Raw genomic sequence first — 16746 nt, 5'->3', positions numbered from 1 at the left:
CTACATGCCAAGGTCTTGATGGCGTGGCTTGGCTTTGAGGCCAGTGTCCTTAGAGGACCTGGACTTAACAGTTCTGCTTTTCAGTGGCTCCCAGGTCTGAATGGAATCTCAGAATAAATGCAAGCAATTTTTACTATCTGAGAAAGCCAGTGCACCTGGAAGAAGGAGACCCCCCTGGTTGCTGTCCAGCCACGAAAAGCTGCAGGCCCAGCCTCAGGGCCAGAGGAGCTACAGCCACTGCAGATGCCTCCTAAAGGGTGGGCACCTCACCTGAGGAGGAGTAGACAGCCAAGCCTTTTGCCCACTGGACTCTGTAACCCCAGGGGGAGGACAAGAACCCAGCCAGGAGAAGATGATGAGTTTTTCATGTGAGGCCAAGAAGAAGCTTACACATGGTGTATGCAGGGAAGACAACAGCATGTGATTGATCTGATAGGCGGATCCCCATGTCCAGGATGTCTCATCCTTACACTTGACCTTACCACCTAGAAACTGGGCCTTGGCTCTTCTGAGCAGGCTGCAGCTGGCTTTCTGTGGGTTCAATACCAAGTTGAAGGAGAGGATGCATTGTGAAACTGGATCCAATATTGGAAGGTGTGGGGTGGCCACACAAGACAAAGGAATGATTTGGGGTTTGAGTCCTGAATGATTTGGCACCTACCATGTTCCTCTCTCAGTGAAGAAGGAGCCCTGTATTCTACTTCCCCACAGTGAGTAGGTGGAGGATCGCAGTGTGATGGAAAGGGCTTCTCAGGCATCAGGAATTCAGGAAGTTAAGACAAGTCCTGCATTTCACCTCTGTGAGAACTATGATACTGTAACAACCCAGAGCTCAGCAGATCTGCAAGGCCGCCCTCCCAGACTTCAGTGCTGACCTTTATACAAATTTCCACAGGCTCAAAACTTTTATTATCTTGAACAGAATATTCAGTTTCCCAAGCACTCTGTGTGCTCTTTTAGCTCCAGCCTTTGTGTAGTCACTGCCCTCTGCCTGGGACACTTTCCTCTTCATCCTTCGGTCTCAGCATCAGCATCACTTCCTGTCAGAAGCCTGCTCAGACTCGCCATGCTGGAGTCAAGCACCTTCTCCCACTCCCTCTGTATGATCACAGCTTGGACCACACTTCCTGACACTGCCCACTCCCTCATGTCTTCTTGCCATGGGACTGAGAGCAGGCCCATCACTGATCTGTGGAGAGCAAGGGCCATGTGGGGGTCTGATGGATGGATGGATGGATGGATGGCATGTCCATTCTGCCGTATACTGTGACAACTCCAGCATTGCACCCAGTGCCACAAATTCCCACTCTCTGGGGCAGTTTAGGGACTGTGAGCAACTTCCAAGGGCCAGGGACTGGTGTTCATGAGATATCCTCCCAGGTTCCCTTTAAAACTTTTGGGTCCATATAGCTGAGGCCTCAGAGGCTGGGCAGGGACTTCTTGGGCTCATTGCCTCCACTTAGTCATCTGTCTTTCAGCTCACCCAAGAGCTACAGAGCATGTCTAGGTTTTCCAAAGTAATAAGTCATTTATCTCATAGACCTGGCTGTGACTTGATCTTCCCATCTGCAATACAGGGAGGTCAATGTCCCAAGAATGCCAGCAGGGATAGAGCCCCCATAGAGGTTTTCCTTGTGAATCACTGTAATCCATAGCTAGGCCTCTGTTTTGATGATGCAGAACCTTAATTTGATTGCTCTGCCAGGAGTAGGTCCTTCCTGTGGGGTGCAGTCATAACTGACTCAGCTTAAAAAAGCAGCTGACAAAATCAGACTTCAGACTCAGGAGAGCTCAGGGAGAATGCTCTGCCTGGCTGGGGGTTCACTTTCATTGGGTGCTGGGAGCACCCAAGTCTGTGGGAGGTTGGTGAGTGTTCCCAGGCCTTAGCCTGTTGTACACCTCTAGATCATCAGTTCCCTCTGAGGGGCTGCAGGACCTGGACCCAATGGCCTCTGCCAACCATTTGGACCAGCATGGGCCAGGCCTGCCTCTGAACCCTTTTCTGTTTCCTAGGCTGAGCAGCAGCTTGTCTGACAAGCATATCCTTTAGCCATTTCTTTGGTCCTCTGACTCTACTAAATGCAGTACCAGGAGCTGTACATGCCTAATACTATCCCATTTTAAAGACTGAGGAGTGGAGGTTCAAAGACGTGGAATATGCTCAACTATCAATAGCTTATAAGTAAATGAGAATGGACTTTAACCAAGGAGCTTCTCTCTCTCTCTCTCTCTCTCTCTCTCTCACTCACTCTCTCATCCTCCTTTTCTCCCTCTCCCATCTCTCTTTTTTTCTCTCTCTCTCTCCCTCCCCTCCCCTCTGAGATGACTTGCACAACACTGACCTCATAGTCCATGTGGTAATGTTACAGTTTAGCACAAATTCCATCTATTGGAATTTTAGCAGATTTCTCCTCCCTCAAGGGTCAAGCAATTGTTTGGCTCATATCCCAGGGCTGCAGAATAGCCACTGTTGCATTTCTTCTTGTTTCCCAAGAAAGGAAATCACAGGAACCTCTTCCAAGGACTGAGGGCCCATGAGGAGGGTACCTGTGGGGTCCCAGTCTGCCATCATTGTGATGGTAGACCTATAGGTGTTCTGGGGAGCTTCTTAGATTCAGGTCCCACTGGGATAATGACATGAAGGGATCTCAATGTGGATGCCAGCATCTGATGTCTGGCTCACCCTGAGCCCAGCCTAGTTGTGTATTTGTTCTGTCAATACTACTTACTTAGTGGCTAACAGGAAGACCCAGGATCACCCTGGGACCTGCTCTCTTGGAACCAAAATTGGTTACCAATGCTTCTCATGGAATCCACATTGTCCATCCCCATGTCTCCCTGAAAGGCCCACCATACCACTTGGGCTGCAGTGGGTGATGGTGGCAACCTGGCCAGCACCCATGACAACCCAAGAGGTACTGGTTACCTTTAGGAATACACATAGCACTTTGCTGATCCCTCTCTTGCTGGGCCTTAGTTTGTTTCTCTTCCTGCCAGTTTAATACTTTCTACCTCCTCTTTCCTCTGGACATTAACTGAAGGAGTCAGGAAGGACAGCACAGAGCCCAGTCAATGGTGGGGCCAGCAGTGCCTCTTGGTACTCAGTGTGTGGCAGCACAGGGCTATAGAGCTCACATAGTCAGCTAGGTCACTGTCTTTGTGTCATCAGGCCTGCAGATACGTGTTCAGGCTAGTCTATGAGCACTGCTGAACTCTTCCTCAGAATCAGGGCCTGGACTTGAGAGCTTAGAGGTGGAGCAGGCAGAGCTTATATCTCTCCATCCCATTTGTCCTGCAGTGTTCTGAGTGCTTCTGTTGCCTTTACATTTTCTCCACACCCCAGGAGCAATGATAAACACAGCCCTGTGAGCAGAGTCACATAGGAAAGGCAGAGTACCCAGGTCCTAGGGCCTGAGCAGCTCCATGACCAAAGCTGCCAAGATGGAAGATGTGGAAGCAGCTGTCTGCCATGGCCCAGGGCCTGAGCATGTGGTTCTCAGGAAAACTGGGTCAGATTATATGACTGTCTGGTATGAGAGCTCTAGCTTTTCATGGGAAAAGGCCTTCTGAATGTGCACCTGAACTGTACACCCTAACTAGCCCATGGTCTGCTCTTCAGTATATTGAGCCAGAGCCTGGCCATGGTCAGTGTGCCACTTGTGATCCAGGATCCCTCCCCAGCCTGTCTACTGGGTCTCCGCCCTCATCTATCTCTTGTCTCCTACAGAGTTTGTCCTCTCAATTCTGGAGAAGATGCAGACACAGGAGATCCTGAGGATACTGCGGCTGCCCGAGTTGGGCGACTTGGGCCAGTTTTTCCGCAGTCTCTCAGCCACCACCCTTGTGAGCATGGGTGCATTGGCTGCCATCCTTGCCTACTGGTTCACTCACCGGCCAAAGGCCCTGAGACCACCATGCAACCTCCTGATGCAGTCAGAAGAAGTGGAGGTGAGCAGGGTGGGAGCAGTCTGGCTGTGGAAAGTAGCGGGAAGAGGACAGGCATCTTGAAGGTAGAAGCCAAACTTGTGGCTCATTTGACCTCAAGTGGCCCAGAAGATTCCAGTTTCCCCTGCCAACCAGCCAGCATGCTCTACAGGAGCCTTGGGCAGCATCTCCTGCCAGATGCTCCTCTCCTAGTAACTGTTCCATGGCAGAGATTAACCTTGACCTTGCACTGGGCATCTGGTTTGCCAGCTTCTCAAATAGGGGACCTTGGTTCATCTATGCTTCAGTAGGCTAAGCAGGTCCTGTGAACTTCAGGTAAATTCCCTCCTAAACTCTTCCTATGCCCAGTCCTGGTTAGTGTAGGGATCCAGACCTGAGCCTACCCCAGGGCCCTGCCCTCTCAGAGCACATGGCCCTTTATATGTAGAGCCTCTGTGGAGAAGAGGGTACAGTGGCCCAGCACACAAATGTGTTCCAGGCATCTTTATTAAGTTTATGGAATTTGGGGCCAGGGTTGTGGCTCACAGGTAGAGCACTTGCCTATCATGCTTGAGGCACTGGGTTAGATCCCCGGCACATAAAAATAAAAACAAATAAAGGTATTTTGTCCACCTACAACTAAATATATATATATATATAATATGTATATATAAAGTTTATGGAATTTATTTTGCCCTTTTACAATTTGCCTTTTTTCTAAACTTTAATTCTGTTCATTTTGAACAGGCAATACATTCACACAATTTGCAAGAAACAAAAGGACATATACTGAAAAGCTTCTACCTTCTTCCTACCCTGAGGCAACTTGTGTTAATGATTCTTTCTTAGCCTTGAGAATATGTATAGATAGCACCCCTGTCCCCCAGCTTTTAAACTATATCATGATACATACATTGTTGTGATTTTTTGCTCTTGATGGTACATCTTGGTGATCTTAAACAAGGAAATGTTTTGCCTGGTAGGGGAGGACATAGATCAAGATAGGCGTCTGGATCCTAAGGACATTTTTCCAGAGAAGGAATGATGTGTGCAAAGCTCAGATGTGTGATAAAGCACATGGTTGAGTGCTAGGCAATGTAGAGGAGCTAGATTGGGGGACTAGCAGAGTGTTAATAAAAATGGCCTTTGAGGGCTGGGGGGATAGCTCAGTCAGTAGAGTGCTTACCTCAGATGCACAAAGCCCTGGGTTTAATCTCCAGCACCACATAAAACTAACTAAATAAAAGGTATTACTTTCATCTACAACTAAAAATATTTTTAAAAAAATAAGAATGGCCTTTGATGACCAGCAGTCCTGGGCTTGGAGCCTGGAAGTGCCTCACGCTGTATGGTTCTTGGCAGTTTCTTTACTCTCTCAGCATCAGTGTCCTCAGTTGTAAAGTGGGTAATTAAAAAAGCACCTGTTTTTTATGGTGTAGTAAGGATTTTGAGAGTCGTACAGAGAGAGCACTGAGAATAGTTGTTTTTGGTTAAACTTATAATTATAACTTTCTTGGAGAGGTCAGCCTGGACAGAAGCCCATGAACTAGGAAGGGATGCATAGTATGGGCAGCATGGATTTATTCTGGGTTTTCAACATAGAGAGACAGGGCCAATTCATGCTATGGAAGGGTGGCCATGGCAGGGGCATGTATGAGGAGACACCAGCAGGTGTCTGGGTTGCAGGTGATACAGGTGATCTGGGTGGGGTCTGGTGGCAAGAGGGATGGCCTAGCTCAGTGTCTGGGGACCACAGAAAGAGTCAGCTTGTGAGTCTAGCTGAGAGGACAGGACATGGGACAAAGTCAAATCTTCCCTTCTAAGGAAGACTGAGCTGGCCTCTCTACCTAGGAGGGTAGAGAGTCAGAGTGGCTGGAGTAAAGGAGGCAGAGAACAGAGGCAGGAAAGGAGGGAGAGAGGCAAGCGCAACATACAGGGCCTGGTAGACTTACTCCATATGCTGCGTGGTGAGAAACACAATTCAGATTGTGTCACTTTCCCTGGCTGCCCACGTCCCTCAAGCCAAAGTTCAGACTTCTTGTTTTTATCTGCAGCCCTTTCTGGCTTGCCGTCCTACCATATCCATCTAGAGCTCCATGAATTGCTCTCCAGTCCCCAGATGTACCTTTGCTCCTGCCCCACATCTGCATTTGCTATTGCCTGTGCCCAGAGTGCCATTCCTTGCTCCTTATTGTGCTCTGCAAACACCTATACATTTCCAAAATCTGGCCTGGCAGCCACACCCCAACACACATGACTGCTGGAGCCTCCTCTGTCCCTAGCACACCATCCCCTGCTCTATCATATCTGTACCTGGTGCTAATCAGGTCCAAATATATGCCTCCAGCTTCCCACACAGGTTTTTGCTGGGCCTGGAACTTCAGAAGCACTGGCCAAACAGAACTTTCCATTTCAAAACAGTGGAGATCTGCTGTGGTTTTAAGTTTGCCTGTTTGCTCTGTGTTGCTCACAGTATTTCCTCAGACCTAGTATTCTAAGAAATGGCAGGCCCGAATAATGCTTAGAGAACAGGCAAAGCTGTGGTATAAAAGAGTCCTGGTTTGGAGAGCCTGGGTGGGGAAGAAAGGAAGAAGTAAGGAAAGATACCCAGCTCCTTTCCCTTACCCCAGTGCAGAGATATTCCTTCCTTCTTACTCTGGGTCTGTACTGCTGAGGGTCCAGTGTCCCACTGCCCTGCCCATCCCCATTGGACATTAGTGTAACTCAGCCTGTCCTTCGTCCTAGGCTTCAGTTCCTGGAAAACTATTCAGTACAGTCCTCAACTAATTTACACTATTATGTGAATAATGTATGACAACCTTCTTATCTAAAGACTACACCTAAATTATTCTTAACCTAGGGGCCTAAGAGCAGTTGATGGGGTGGGGATACCTTGGGAGGTTATGCCAGGAAATACTTGGCTCCAGCCAATGCTTCCTGTTCCATTATATGGATATATATGAAACGTTACTGAAAATTCTGGACTTTTCATGTGTGCTGACTTGGTGTGTGAATGTAGTATTGTGTGTGTGTGTGTGTGAGAGAGAGAGAGGGGGGGGGAGAGAGAGAGAGAGAGAGAGTGAGGGGGAGAGTCATACATCAGTGTACTGGACCTGTGTGCACTGGCCAATTATGTTTGAGTATGGATACACACAGAGTATATAGTACAGGTGTGCTCACACAGCATCTCCCAGCCCTACTGTGTAAACCAGGTGTGCATCCAAGCTGTATTCAACTTTGTGTATGCCAACTGTATACAGTTTTGTGACAGCCTTGCCTGCCTCAGCCAGCTTCTCTGGCCTATGTTTGGTTTGTAGGACAGTGGCGGGGCCCGGAGATCTGTGATCGGAGGGAGCCCTCAATTGCTTACCCACTACTATGATGATGCCCGGACCATGTACCAGGTGTTTCGCCGTGGGCTTAGTATCTCAGGTAAGAAGGGCTGTGGCAGGCATTGGGTGGGTATAAAAGTGGACAAGGAACCATGGTAACAGGCATATGGGCAGGTCAGTAGGGCCCAGGTTCATCAGAGAAGCCATTCCTAGCCCTCCTTTACCAGTCAGAAAAGCAACTGCATTACATGGCCAAGGGCTGACCTTAGCTTTTTTCAGCCCTTAGGATTCCCTGACTTTAGGCTCCGCACTGTATACACCATATTGTCGGCCCCTTGTGAGCCTTGAGCTGTCAGACTACTAACTGGCATGATTCTAAGCTTGAGCCTCTGAGATGTCTGGGTGACGCAAGGGTATGAGGCGAAGGGAGACTGTCACAGAGAGGCAGCCTGCCACCTTTTCCTTGCCCCAGGTATCTGGGTCTTTTTGGATCTGTAGTACAGATGGTCTCAAAAGTTATGGTAGGGACATTTATTGTATCAGTCCCATTCCTGGGCCTCCCTGATTTCTGAGAGATGCCATGCTCACATGCTTTACGTCCTTCTGGGTTAGGAAGCTAGGGGGACATTCATGGCCCCTGGATACCCACAGTGTGGGATGTCCATCCAGGTGCCTGACAGGCAGGAGTGGCATACCCACCCTGCCTCTGCCCTTGCACAAGACCTGCTTGTCTCTGCAGGGAATGGGCCCTGCCTTGGCTTCAGGAAACCCAAGCAGCCTTACCAGTGGCTATCCTACCAGGAGGTGAGTGACAAAAGACAGGCCCCACCCTGTCTTCATGCAGAACTGGCACTTGGAGGGAGGGGCTTGTGGGCACCTTGCTGGGTTCTATAGGGTCATTTTTTATTTCTCTGGCCTGTAATAGCCTTGAGGGACTTTGGGTCTACCTGGGCAGGGAGTCAGGGAGGTCTATTAGACCTATAGGAATCCCACCTGGGGGTCTCCCTGCTTCGAAGAGCCTTCGTTTGCCCATGTCCTCCCCACATCTGTGTGCAGGTGGCTAATAGGGCTGAATTTCTGGGATCCGGACTTCTCCAGCACAACTGTAAAGCAAGTAAAGATCAGTTTATTGGTGTTTTTGCACAAAATCGACCAGAGGTGAGTATCGGTCCTGACTGGTCTTAGAAAGTCTTAGCGGAGTAGGGGTTGGACACTACATGGAATAATTCTGCTCCCACAATTTGTAGGACTGGCGACAAGAAAATAAAAGGGAGACCTTAATACCATCCTCTCTACCCCACCCCTAGCTCTGTTCCTCATCAGGAGCAGATACCCAGCAGAACTTCATCCATACCACATCCAGACCCATAAACAGCTGTCCCATGAGCCAAGGGGGAGGAAAGTCATGGTGAAAAGGTGCAAGCATGTCCTGGAAATGGACCTTGGGCTGTTTGGACATGAAATCCATGAGTTAACAGAATTCCATGGGTCAAGCATGGTCTAGAAGGCTGTGGGTGGGCAACCACAACCTCTCAGCCTTGTGGACTCCTTGCTGTTCAGAGTGTCAGGTATAGGGCCTAGAGCAGGCACTCTGGCTGCCTGGTTGGAAGGCAGTACTGCCCTCTTAGCTCCTTTCCCCCCATCCTGACCTTTTGTTTCCATAGTGGATCATTGCAGAGCTGGCTTGCTACACATATTCCATGGTGGTGGTGCCACTTTATGACACCTTAGGCCCTGGTGCTATCCGCTACATCATCAATACAGGTGAGCCCCACTGCCACCCACTTCCACCATAGGCAGCTGGTCCCCAGTCTCTCAGGTTATGCCAATTGTTTCACATTCATAGGAGGTCCTTGCTTCTGCTCTCAGAAAACAATAGGGGCTTATCCTTTGGCCCAAGTTGGCTTCCTGAGTCTCAGCTGGCCCCATCTGGGCTTCACCTAAAGGTTCCTTGCACAGGGATGGAATGTCAATAAGAAACCTCTGAACCAGCCTCTTCACAAGGCTACAACCATTTCAGTTCATGGCAGCTTGACGTGGTTGCAGGAACGGGGGTAGGATAAATAACACAGGTAGACCTGGGATGATGGGGGCTGAGTCTGAAGCAAAGGAAAGCTTGGAGTCTGCTAGATGGGAAGTCTGGAGATTCCTGGGCCTTCTTCCCTTGGCTATACTCAGGACCCATGGCATGTTCCTTTGCACACAACACATGGCCCCCACAGCCTGTCTTGAGAATTTGTGTATACAAGCTATGGTATATACAGCCCATGGTGCTGCTGTTTGGCATGTGTTGCTCATAGTCATAGTTTGCACCCCGATAGCCTGACTCTCCTTGATGGTCCCCACAGCGGATATCAGCACCGTGATCGTGGATAAACCTCAGAAAGCTGTGCTTCTACTAGAGCATGTGGAGAGGAAGGATACTCCAGGTCTAAAGTTGATCATCCTGATGGAGCCGTTTGAGGAAGCCCTGAAAGAGAGAGGGCAGAAGTGCGGGGTGGTCATCAAGTCCATGCAAGCTGTGGAGGTGAGAATCTGCTTCTGGTTGTTTGCTGAGCCATAGTTGACTAGTCACTGAGTCAGAGCTGCTGGTCATCTGCCCCTTTCACGTGCTGGGTGGCTGTTTATGGTGTGTGCTGAGACAGGCTGGGCTTTGCAAGGGCTGGTAGAGGGAGGCCTGGATAAGCCACAGATAAGACACTATGACTGGCACAGCTCATGTCACCAGGCACCACCAGGTGGATGATGGTCGCCAACATGAGAAGCACTTGCACAGGCTCTGGAGCTTCCTCACTTCTAGCTAGTGTCAGCCTGTGTGTGTCTGAGGATAGACTTGAGTTCCAGGACTCAGTGGGACCCAGATCCTCAGCAGCCTTTAGAACTGGCCTCCAGGATCTCAGGCACTGCTCAACTAATTTCTACTGTGCTCTTGGATCCAGGGCCCTGGGGCCTCCAGTCCTGCCTTTCTTGTCTGCTGCTCCCTGTATCCATAATGCCTGGGCACTTGAACTCCTTCATGAGTTTAGCAGCCACAGTTGCACTGGCAACTCCCACCTGTTGCCCAGCATTGAATGCTCATTCAGAAGCCTACACCACCAGCCACTCTGTCTCACACATGTTCCTAGATGTACTGTGAGCATCTTAAGCCCAACATGTCCAAACCCATTGTCATGTTCATAATGCCTAGCCTCTCCCCAGATCTTGGGCTCCCTGTCTGTATTGTATGGGGTGGGCCTAGAACCTCGAGGCAGTCTGCCTCTCTCCCAGGAGTTCCAGGCTAGACATATGTCTGAGGAGAGGCAACTCAGGAGGCATCTTCCACAGCAGCCCATGTTAAGTACAGGATCTAAAACTCTGGGCTTAGTGCAAGAGCAAGCCCAGATGCTGAATTTATTTTGTTCTGTTTTTAACGGTTGAGAACTTGTGTGTTTTTAAACAGTATTTTCTTTTTTCAGGACTGTGGCCAAGCAAATCACCATGCTCCTGTGGTAAGCTAATCTATAAGCAGGTCTTTGTTGAACAAGATGGTGGGTATGGTCTGTCTTCACAGAGCCCAGAGTAGAGAAGCCAGAGAAGCACCTCCATGTTAATATGCAACTCTTGTGCATAACTCAGAAATGCCTCCTTGGGGGTCCAGGACTTCTGTGGGCTGAGGGCCCAGGGAAGGACCTGGAAGAAATCCGATGTTTGGGGAGGGAGACAAAAGGGCAGCCAGGCCTGGGTACCCGTGGCTTTCTGGTGAGTTTTTCTTGGGGAAGTCTTATTTTTTTCCCTTTGAATGTAGTGAACACACTAGAGAATGAATGGGCAGAAGTAGCAACAAAACTGAAAGTGAACCCCTGGGTCAAGTGACCTGTGGCATCTACTGTCTTTGCTCATCTTTCCCTTGTGAACTTTTCTGTGTGCCATCTCCAAATGGTCCTGCCTGGGGTTAGATCATAGCCCAGTCCCTCTGGGCTGGGCTATGAGGAAGTTTTCAGTGTTTCAGGTTCCAGGCCTCTCCCTCTAGCTCAGTCCTTCCTACTCCTCAAGCCACAGTGAGAGAGAGAGAGGGAGAGTGAATCCTGGACAGATCATAGCCCTGCTTCCCAGGACCCTGCACAGGTGGCCCTGGGTCTTTGCTCATCTCCCATGCACCAGGCTCCCCAGTCCTTCCATGTACCCTATCTCTTACGTCTCTGTACTTGTTCCCAGCTAGTTTTTCTCCCAGAATACATGGTCTTATTTTATCTGGAGAAACTCTGTTTGTCCTTCCATCTTAACATATATATATCATCTCCTCTGGGAAGCCATCTCTCTGTGCAAACAGACTAGATGGGCTCCTGCTGGTGACCTCAGGACCATGTGCCCAGTGCCAGGGAAGCACCTAATGCAGAGTAGTCCTGGGGCTTTAATGGGTAACTCAATTCCTGAGCTACATGTTGTATTCCCAAGACTAATTGCAGGTATCTGGGAGAAAATGAGAAGGAAGAAGAGAACTGGGTCATACCCACTAAAAAGATGAGGGGTATTTGGTAGAGACCTGAATGTGACCACTGTAGCCCCACTCCATCTAAGAGGCTGGGAAACAGCAGGACCAGCTGTGAGTTTGGTGGGACAGATCCATGTACATGCATGTAGCTTCTTTTCCCCTCTCCTGGGAGCTCAATTGCCTACCTTTCTAACTGCAGCACATGGGGGCACTCACACATGCCCAACACATACCCCCAACTATATAACCCACATACACAGCACACATGTGAGGCTAGGTGGTGGAGGGATCCAGGCATCTTGGTCCCTGGTAGTTCACACTCGGGTCTCCCTAAAACACATCTCTTCTCATTCCTGCAGCCCCCACAACCTGATGACCTCTCCATTGTGTGTTTCACAAGTGGCACAACAGGTAAGCAGTGGTACCCAGATTACCAGCCATGGCCTCCTGCACCCTATATTGGCAGCCTGGCAGGTGATTTCAGGAATTCTGGTGCCCTCTGTGAGATGGGCTGAACATTGTCTTGTGGGTTGTTCCAGATGTTGGTCCCTCCTCCTGCTGCTGGTATCCAACACCAGACAAATCAGGAGTGGCCAAATGGAGAGATAGTGTGGACTGGGAGGTGTAGATGGGATCCTTGAACTTTCTCATAGCTGAGCCAGTAAAGACTGGGACAGCTGGATTATGTGCTGGGGAAAGGACTTTTCTCATAGTTTTGTTTCTTTATGGGAAATAGCTCTTACTCCTCTTCTTCCTACCCCCACTTGGTCTATGTATCAGGGACTGAGAAAGGAGTCTGAGGATGTCTAAGACTCCATCAAAGGATGTCTAAGAGGCTGAGTGTGAGTCCCATCCCCACTACTTTCCTAGAGTACTATGAACCAGTTACTTCTCTGCCATTACCGTTCCCAGTTTCTCACCTGTGAAGAGGGTCGTTAATAGTGCCAAGTAGGAGATGGGGGTGGCATGTGAAAGGGCAAATGAAAGGCAAAAGACTGTCAGGAAGAGGACACAGTCTGTGCCTGGCACTGACAGAGTGGCACATGTATCAGCATGTGCCAAGTAGTCAAGGAAGGCTTCCTGGAGGAGACAGAATACACATGAGGACCACGGCCAAGACATGGCACTTTGCGGTGTCCACCCTGTCACTGTGCTGCTGGGGCCTCAGTACAGTTGGTGAATCAAACAAGTGAAGACCAGGCCTGCTCCCAGGGGACACTACCAGCAAGAGGAGGTGCCAGGACTTGTGCCCTGCTCCCTATCCAGAGTAGTTCTCATTGCTGTCACTCCATCTCATCTGATGACTTGGGAAGTCATTTGATTTGCTCTTGAATGGGTAAGAAGTTTCCAGCCTTGTATTTCTAGGACTGGCTCACCTTGATGACAGTTCTTAGGGGACAGTGAACTGAGGCTTCCCACACCTTCCACAGGAACAATCTCTAAGGCATTTGGCAGACCTTTGCAGGATTATCCATCTCATTGGATCATGAGAAATTGGTTTTACTAAAAGGAGATGGATGTTTACCATTCGTTTAAGTGGGCTTAAAGATTTTCCATTGTACTCTACTAAAGCCTTTCAGAAAAGAAATAGAGCCCTTACTCTTCAGAAGCTGACATCCAGAGCCAAACCCAGAACTCAAAAATGCCCTTCAGGTTTATGTTGCTTTTTAAATAGAGCTTTCTGAGGTCTTTTTGACATGAGTTTTACAGCATGAATTTTTGGTGACATGATTTTGAAGAGCAGGTCACTGCTGTGGCCTCTGGCTTTGGACCCCTGCCTTCTAAGTGTGCCTTCAGGCTTTCAATGGATACTTGGTCACAGGTATTGCCCCATATCTGGAAAGTACTTCATGATGCAGAGCAGTGCTGTTGCCCCCTGGAGAGGGCACACCTCATGTCCAGTGCTTTCCAGACTGTGCATTCGCTGTCTAAAGCCAAGGCACCCTACTCAAGCTCTCTGGAAGCAGAATGTATGGGGCCTAGAAAATGGGCTGTGATTTAGTGTCCCAAGCCTCCTACTCAAATCTATGGCTGGTGCCAGGGCACAGCTAAAGCAGTAAGCAGAGCTTTGGCCTGATAGCACCCAGTCTGGTCACGTACTTGGATTCCTTAGACTTCAGGCTAAGCCCGTGCTATGCTTCTTGTATCCATTCTCTTTGTCAGCACATCAGCCATGTGTGTCCTCAGTGTCACAGCCCAGCTACAGCTTCCCTTGAATGCTCAGTGTCGTGGCTCAGCCTCAGCCAGGGCTACATTGTTCTTTGAGTGGGGAAAGGTGGGAAATATGATCTTAACCTGATATTTGGCCCTTATTCCTCTGGTGGAATAATTCCAGGGAGATTTCCTTCCACCACATGGTGGACACCCTGTAGAATCAGCCAGTGCTTGGAGCCCCTAGTCAGGCCAGGACAGTCTGCAAGGAAGTGAGAGATTATGCTTGTTTTATCTAGCAAAGTCTGATGGGTGAGTATGTGGTTGGTTGTTCATTTCAAAATAACCACCAACTGGACAGAAATCTGACTCTGCTAAAAAAAAAAAAAAAAAAAAAAGATAATTTGTGGGTAAAACTACCCTTGAATGATAGTTATATTTTTATGAGTTAATATAACTTCTCTTCCCAGAGAAGAAAATATAATAGCCTTAGGAAACATACCCTTCTCAGTCTATGTGTCTTTGGTACTGTTTTCTTATTTATGCATATTAATTTAATCATTTTTTGAAAACCCACTGTGCATCAGACCTATTACTGGGGGCTGAGGACATGGGACATAGCCCTGTACTCATAAACTCACAATGCTTATCAGCAGGCAGTTCCAGTACCATGTGGTCACTGCCCAAGGGTCTGCATCCTAGGCTATATAGGGTACCCAACATCCGAGTCATCAGGCTAGCAGGACACAAAGGATTCTCAGATCTAAGCAAGTTCTAAAAGATTGATAGCTGAAGAAGAAGAGAGGGAAGGGTGTTCCCAGCAAAGGACCCAGCATGCACAGAGGATCAGGAGCAAGAAAATGTTGCTTTGAGGGAAGGTGGAGGGGGCCTGGAGCAAGGCCTAGGGACACTGGAGTTGGAGGTATGATGACATAGGCTTTCCAACTGAAAGAGCAGCTGAAGAGCCAGAGAAGAGATTCTGTCAGCATTGTCTGTGGCTGATTTACTCAGAGGATGTTGTCATAAAACCATCTGTTGGTGCTCCTGGTACTTCCTAGCACTCCTGCTGTGTAACTTTAGAATTACCTGACCTCTCTTAAGCCTTGGTTTTCTTGGGTATTAAGCAAATACATTTAATGCTTATGAGTAGAAGGCAGAAATGGACAGTAGTGCTAAGACAAAGTGCTAGGAAATGTGAGGCCTGAGTGGCAGTCCCTGTCACTGACTTCACACAAGAAAAAGAGAGAAACAGGAAAATCTGCCCCTGGATTCTGCGAAGTTGATTGTGCTTAGATCCATGTTGGAAGATTTATTGCTGTTTCTCCATACCAGCAACTTGGAAAAACCTCTATATCATGTTTAAAGGAAATGCTGTCAGAGGTATATATTTTCCCAAATCAGAGAAGCAAGCAGAGAATTCTGAAAGCTTGTTATCTCTCACATCCTAACTGAGCCTTGCAATCTGCTCCCAGAATTTGTTGCCAAGATTCTTTTGGTAGGGTATTTCTTAGAAATTTGCAGGACCTGAGAGTTCACACATGAGTTTTTTTTTTTTTTATTTTTTAGTTTTAGGTAGACACAATATCTTTTTTATTTTGTTATTATGTGGTCCTGAGAATCGAACCCAGTGCCTCAGGCATGCTAGGTGAGCGTGCTACCACTTGAGCCACATACCCAGCCCACACACATGAAATTTTCCAGATGAAACTCAGAATGCTTTCTAGGTCCCAGGACTGTAGGATTTGTATCTAAGAAACAACTAGGGGGTGGGGGTGGGGTTCTTCATGTGGACATGGGTTTGAGGAAAGGAGCAGGGATACAAGAAGGACAGGTGGAGGTGATTCAGATCCCATGGCTCTTTTTGTTTTTGTAACTTTTAAAATCACCTCTGTTGTTCACAATATTGCTCAAAGTGCTGGATCACTGGTCAAAACCTGCGTACCACACGTCTTGAATTCATACATGGGGCTGTTACTGATGTTCTTGTCTCTGTCAAATGGGTCACCAACAAGTTGAGCAAGCAGGTCTCATGGGCTGTAATTATGAGAGCCAGTGTTGGTATTTTTTCTTTTACTCCTAAATAAAGGCTCAGGTATCTTGTGCCTTTTCTGGCCATTTTCAGGTAATAAAAAGTTCCATGGCCATTGCAAGTCATCGTAAAAATCTTAATTCAAAATTACAAGTATCAGTCTAAACTAGGAATCCCTCCTGTTCATTGAGACTCCTCTCCCTCCTCAGCAGGGTTTGCTGTGAGCTGGGGGGAGCGGTGCCGTATGGTCCCCTCTTTCCTCTTTTCCTCTCTGCTGTTTCTCCTCCCCTCTAATAGAGGCTTCTGCCCTCTCCCACCAGGTACAAAGTAGGGATGGAGAATGAGTAAATGGTTAATGAACATTTGGCGATGGTTTGGGGCAACTATCTAAAACTTACTCTTTCTTTGGGCATTTTCCAGAGTTCTCCTGATGTAGGCAGTACCTCCCTGCCCACTTCTTGGGCTATCTGCTCCATCCACTGCTACAGTTCCTGCCTCTTTTGTTGAGGGTGGAGGGATGGAGGGGGGACAAACCTTTTACCCTAGCAAACGGGACTTGTGGGCAGATTCCTCCTAACACACCATCTGTACCCACTATCTGCTCAGAAGACGTTCCTTCTGTGGACTCCATATCCAATCCCTGGCATGATCATGATTTGCAACCACTGACTTCTTTACCTTTCTCACTGGTTTCCAAGGCTCTAGGCAGCACATTTGGTCTCTTCAAGTGATCCTGTTAGGGTCTGAGTTAGCTCGGCTTTCAGGTTGGGATGGGCAGGGAGGTTCCTTCATTCCTCCCCTTTTGATAGGCTACTATACAACTTAGTATGGCTCTCATC

General features: G+C 48.4%; 1 protein-coding gene across 2 annotated transcripts in view; it reads left to right on the top strand.

The window, feature by feature from the left end:
- The first annotated feature begins 3729 nt into the window (after window positions 1-3729).
- Acsl6 (acyl-CoA synthetase long chain family member 6) overlaps window positions 3730-16746 on the top strand; it is a 38009-nt gene continuing 24992 nt past the window's right edge. The window contains exons 1-8 of one of the 2 annotated variants that reach the window (XM_076855757.2): window positions 3730-3948; window positions 7242-7356; window positions 7996-8060; window positions 8313-8414; window positions 8921-9020; window positions 9605-9783; window positions 10712-10744; window positions 12087-12138. In XM_076855757.2, coding sequence (XP_076711872.1) covers window positions 3754-3948; window positions 7242-7356; window positions 7996-8060; window positions 8313-8414; window positions 8921-9020; window positions 9605-9783; window positions 10712-10744; window positions 12087-12138 — 841 coding nt within the window. In that variant the 5' untranslated portion in view covers window positions 3730-3753. The remainder of the gene's footprint in view (window positions 3949-7241; window positions 7357-7995; window positions 8061-8312; window positions 8415-8920; window positions 9021-9604; window positions 9784-10711; window positions 10745-12086; window positions 12139-16746) is intronic. The other variant, XM_076855758.2, reaches the window with a different exon arrangement.

This window comes from Callospermophilus lateralis, chromosome 5, assembly GCF_048772815.1.
Source record: "Callospermophilus lateralis isolate mCalLat2 chromosome 5, mCalLat2.hap1, whole genome shotgun sequence".
NCBI lineage: Eukaryota > Metazoa > Chordata > Mammalia > Rodentia > Sciuridae > Callospermophilus > Callospermophilus lateralis.
The sequence above is the reverse complement of the archived record's forward strand: the minus strand, read 5'-3'. Positions and strand labels throughout refer to the sequence as shown.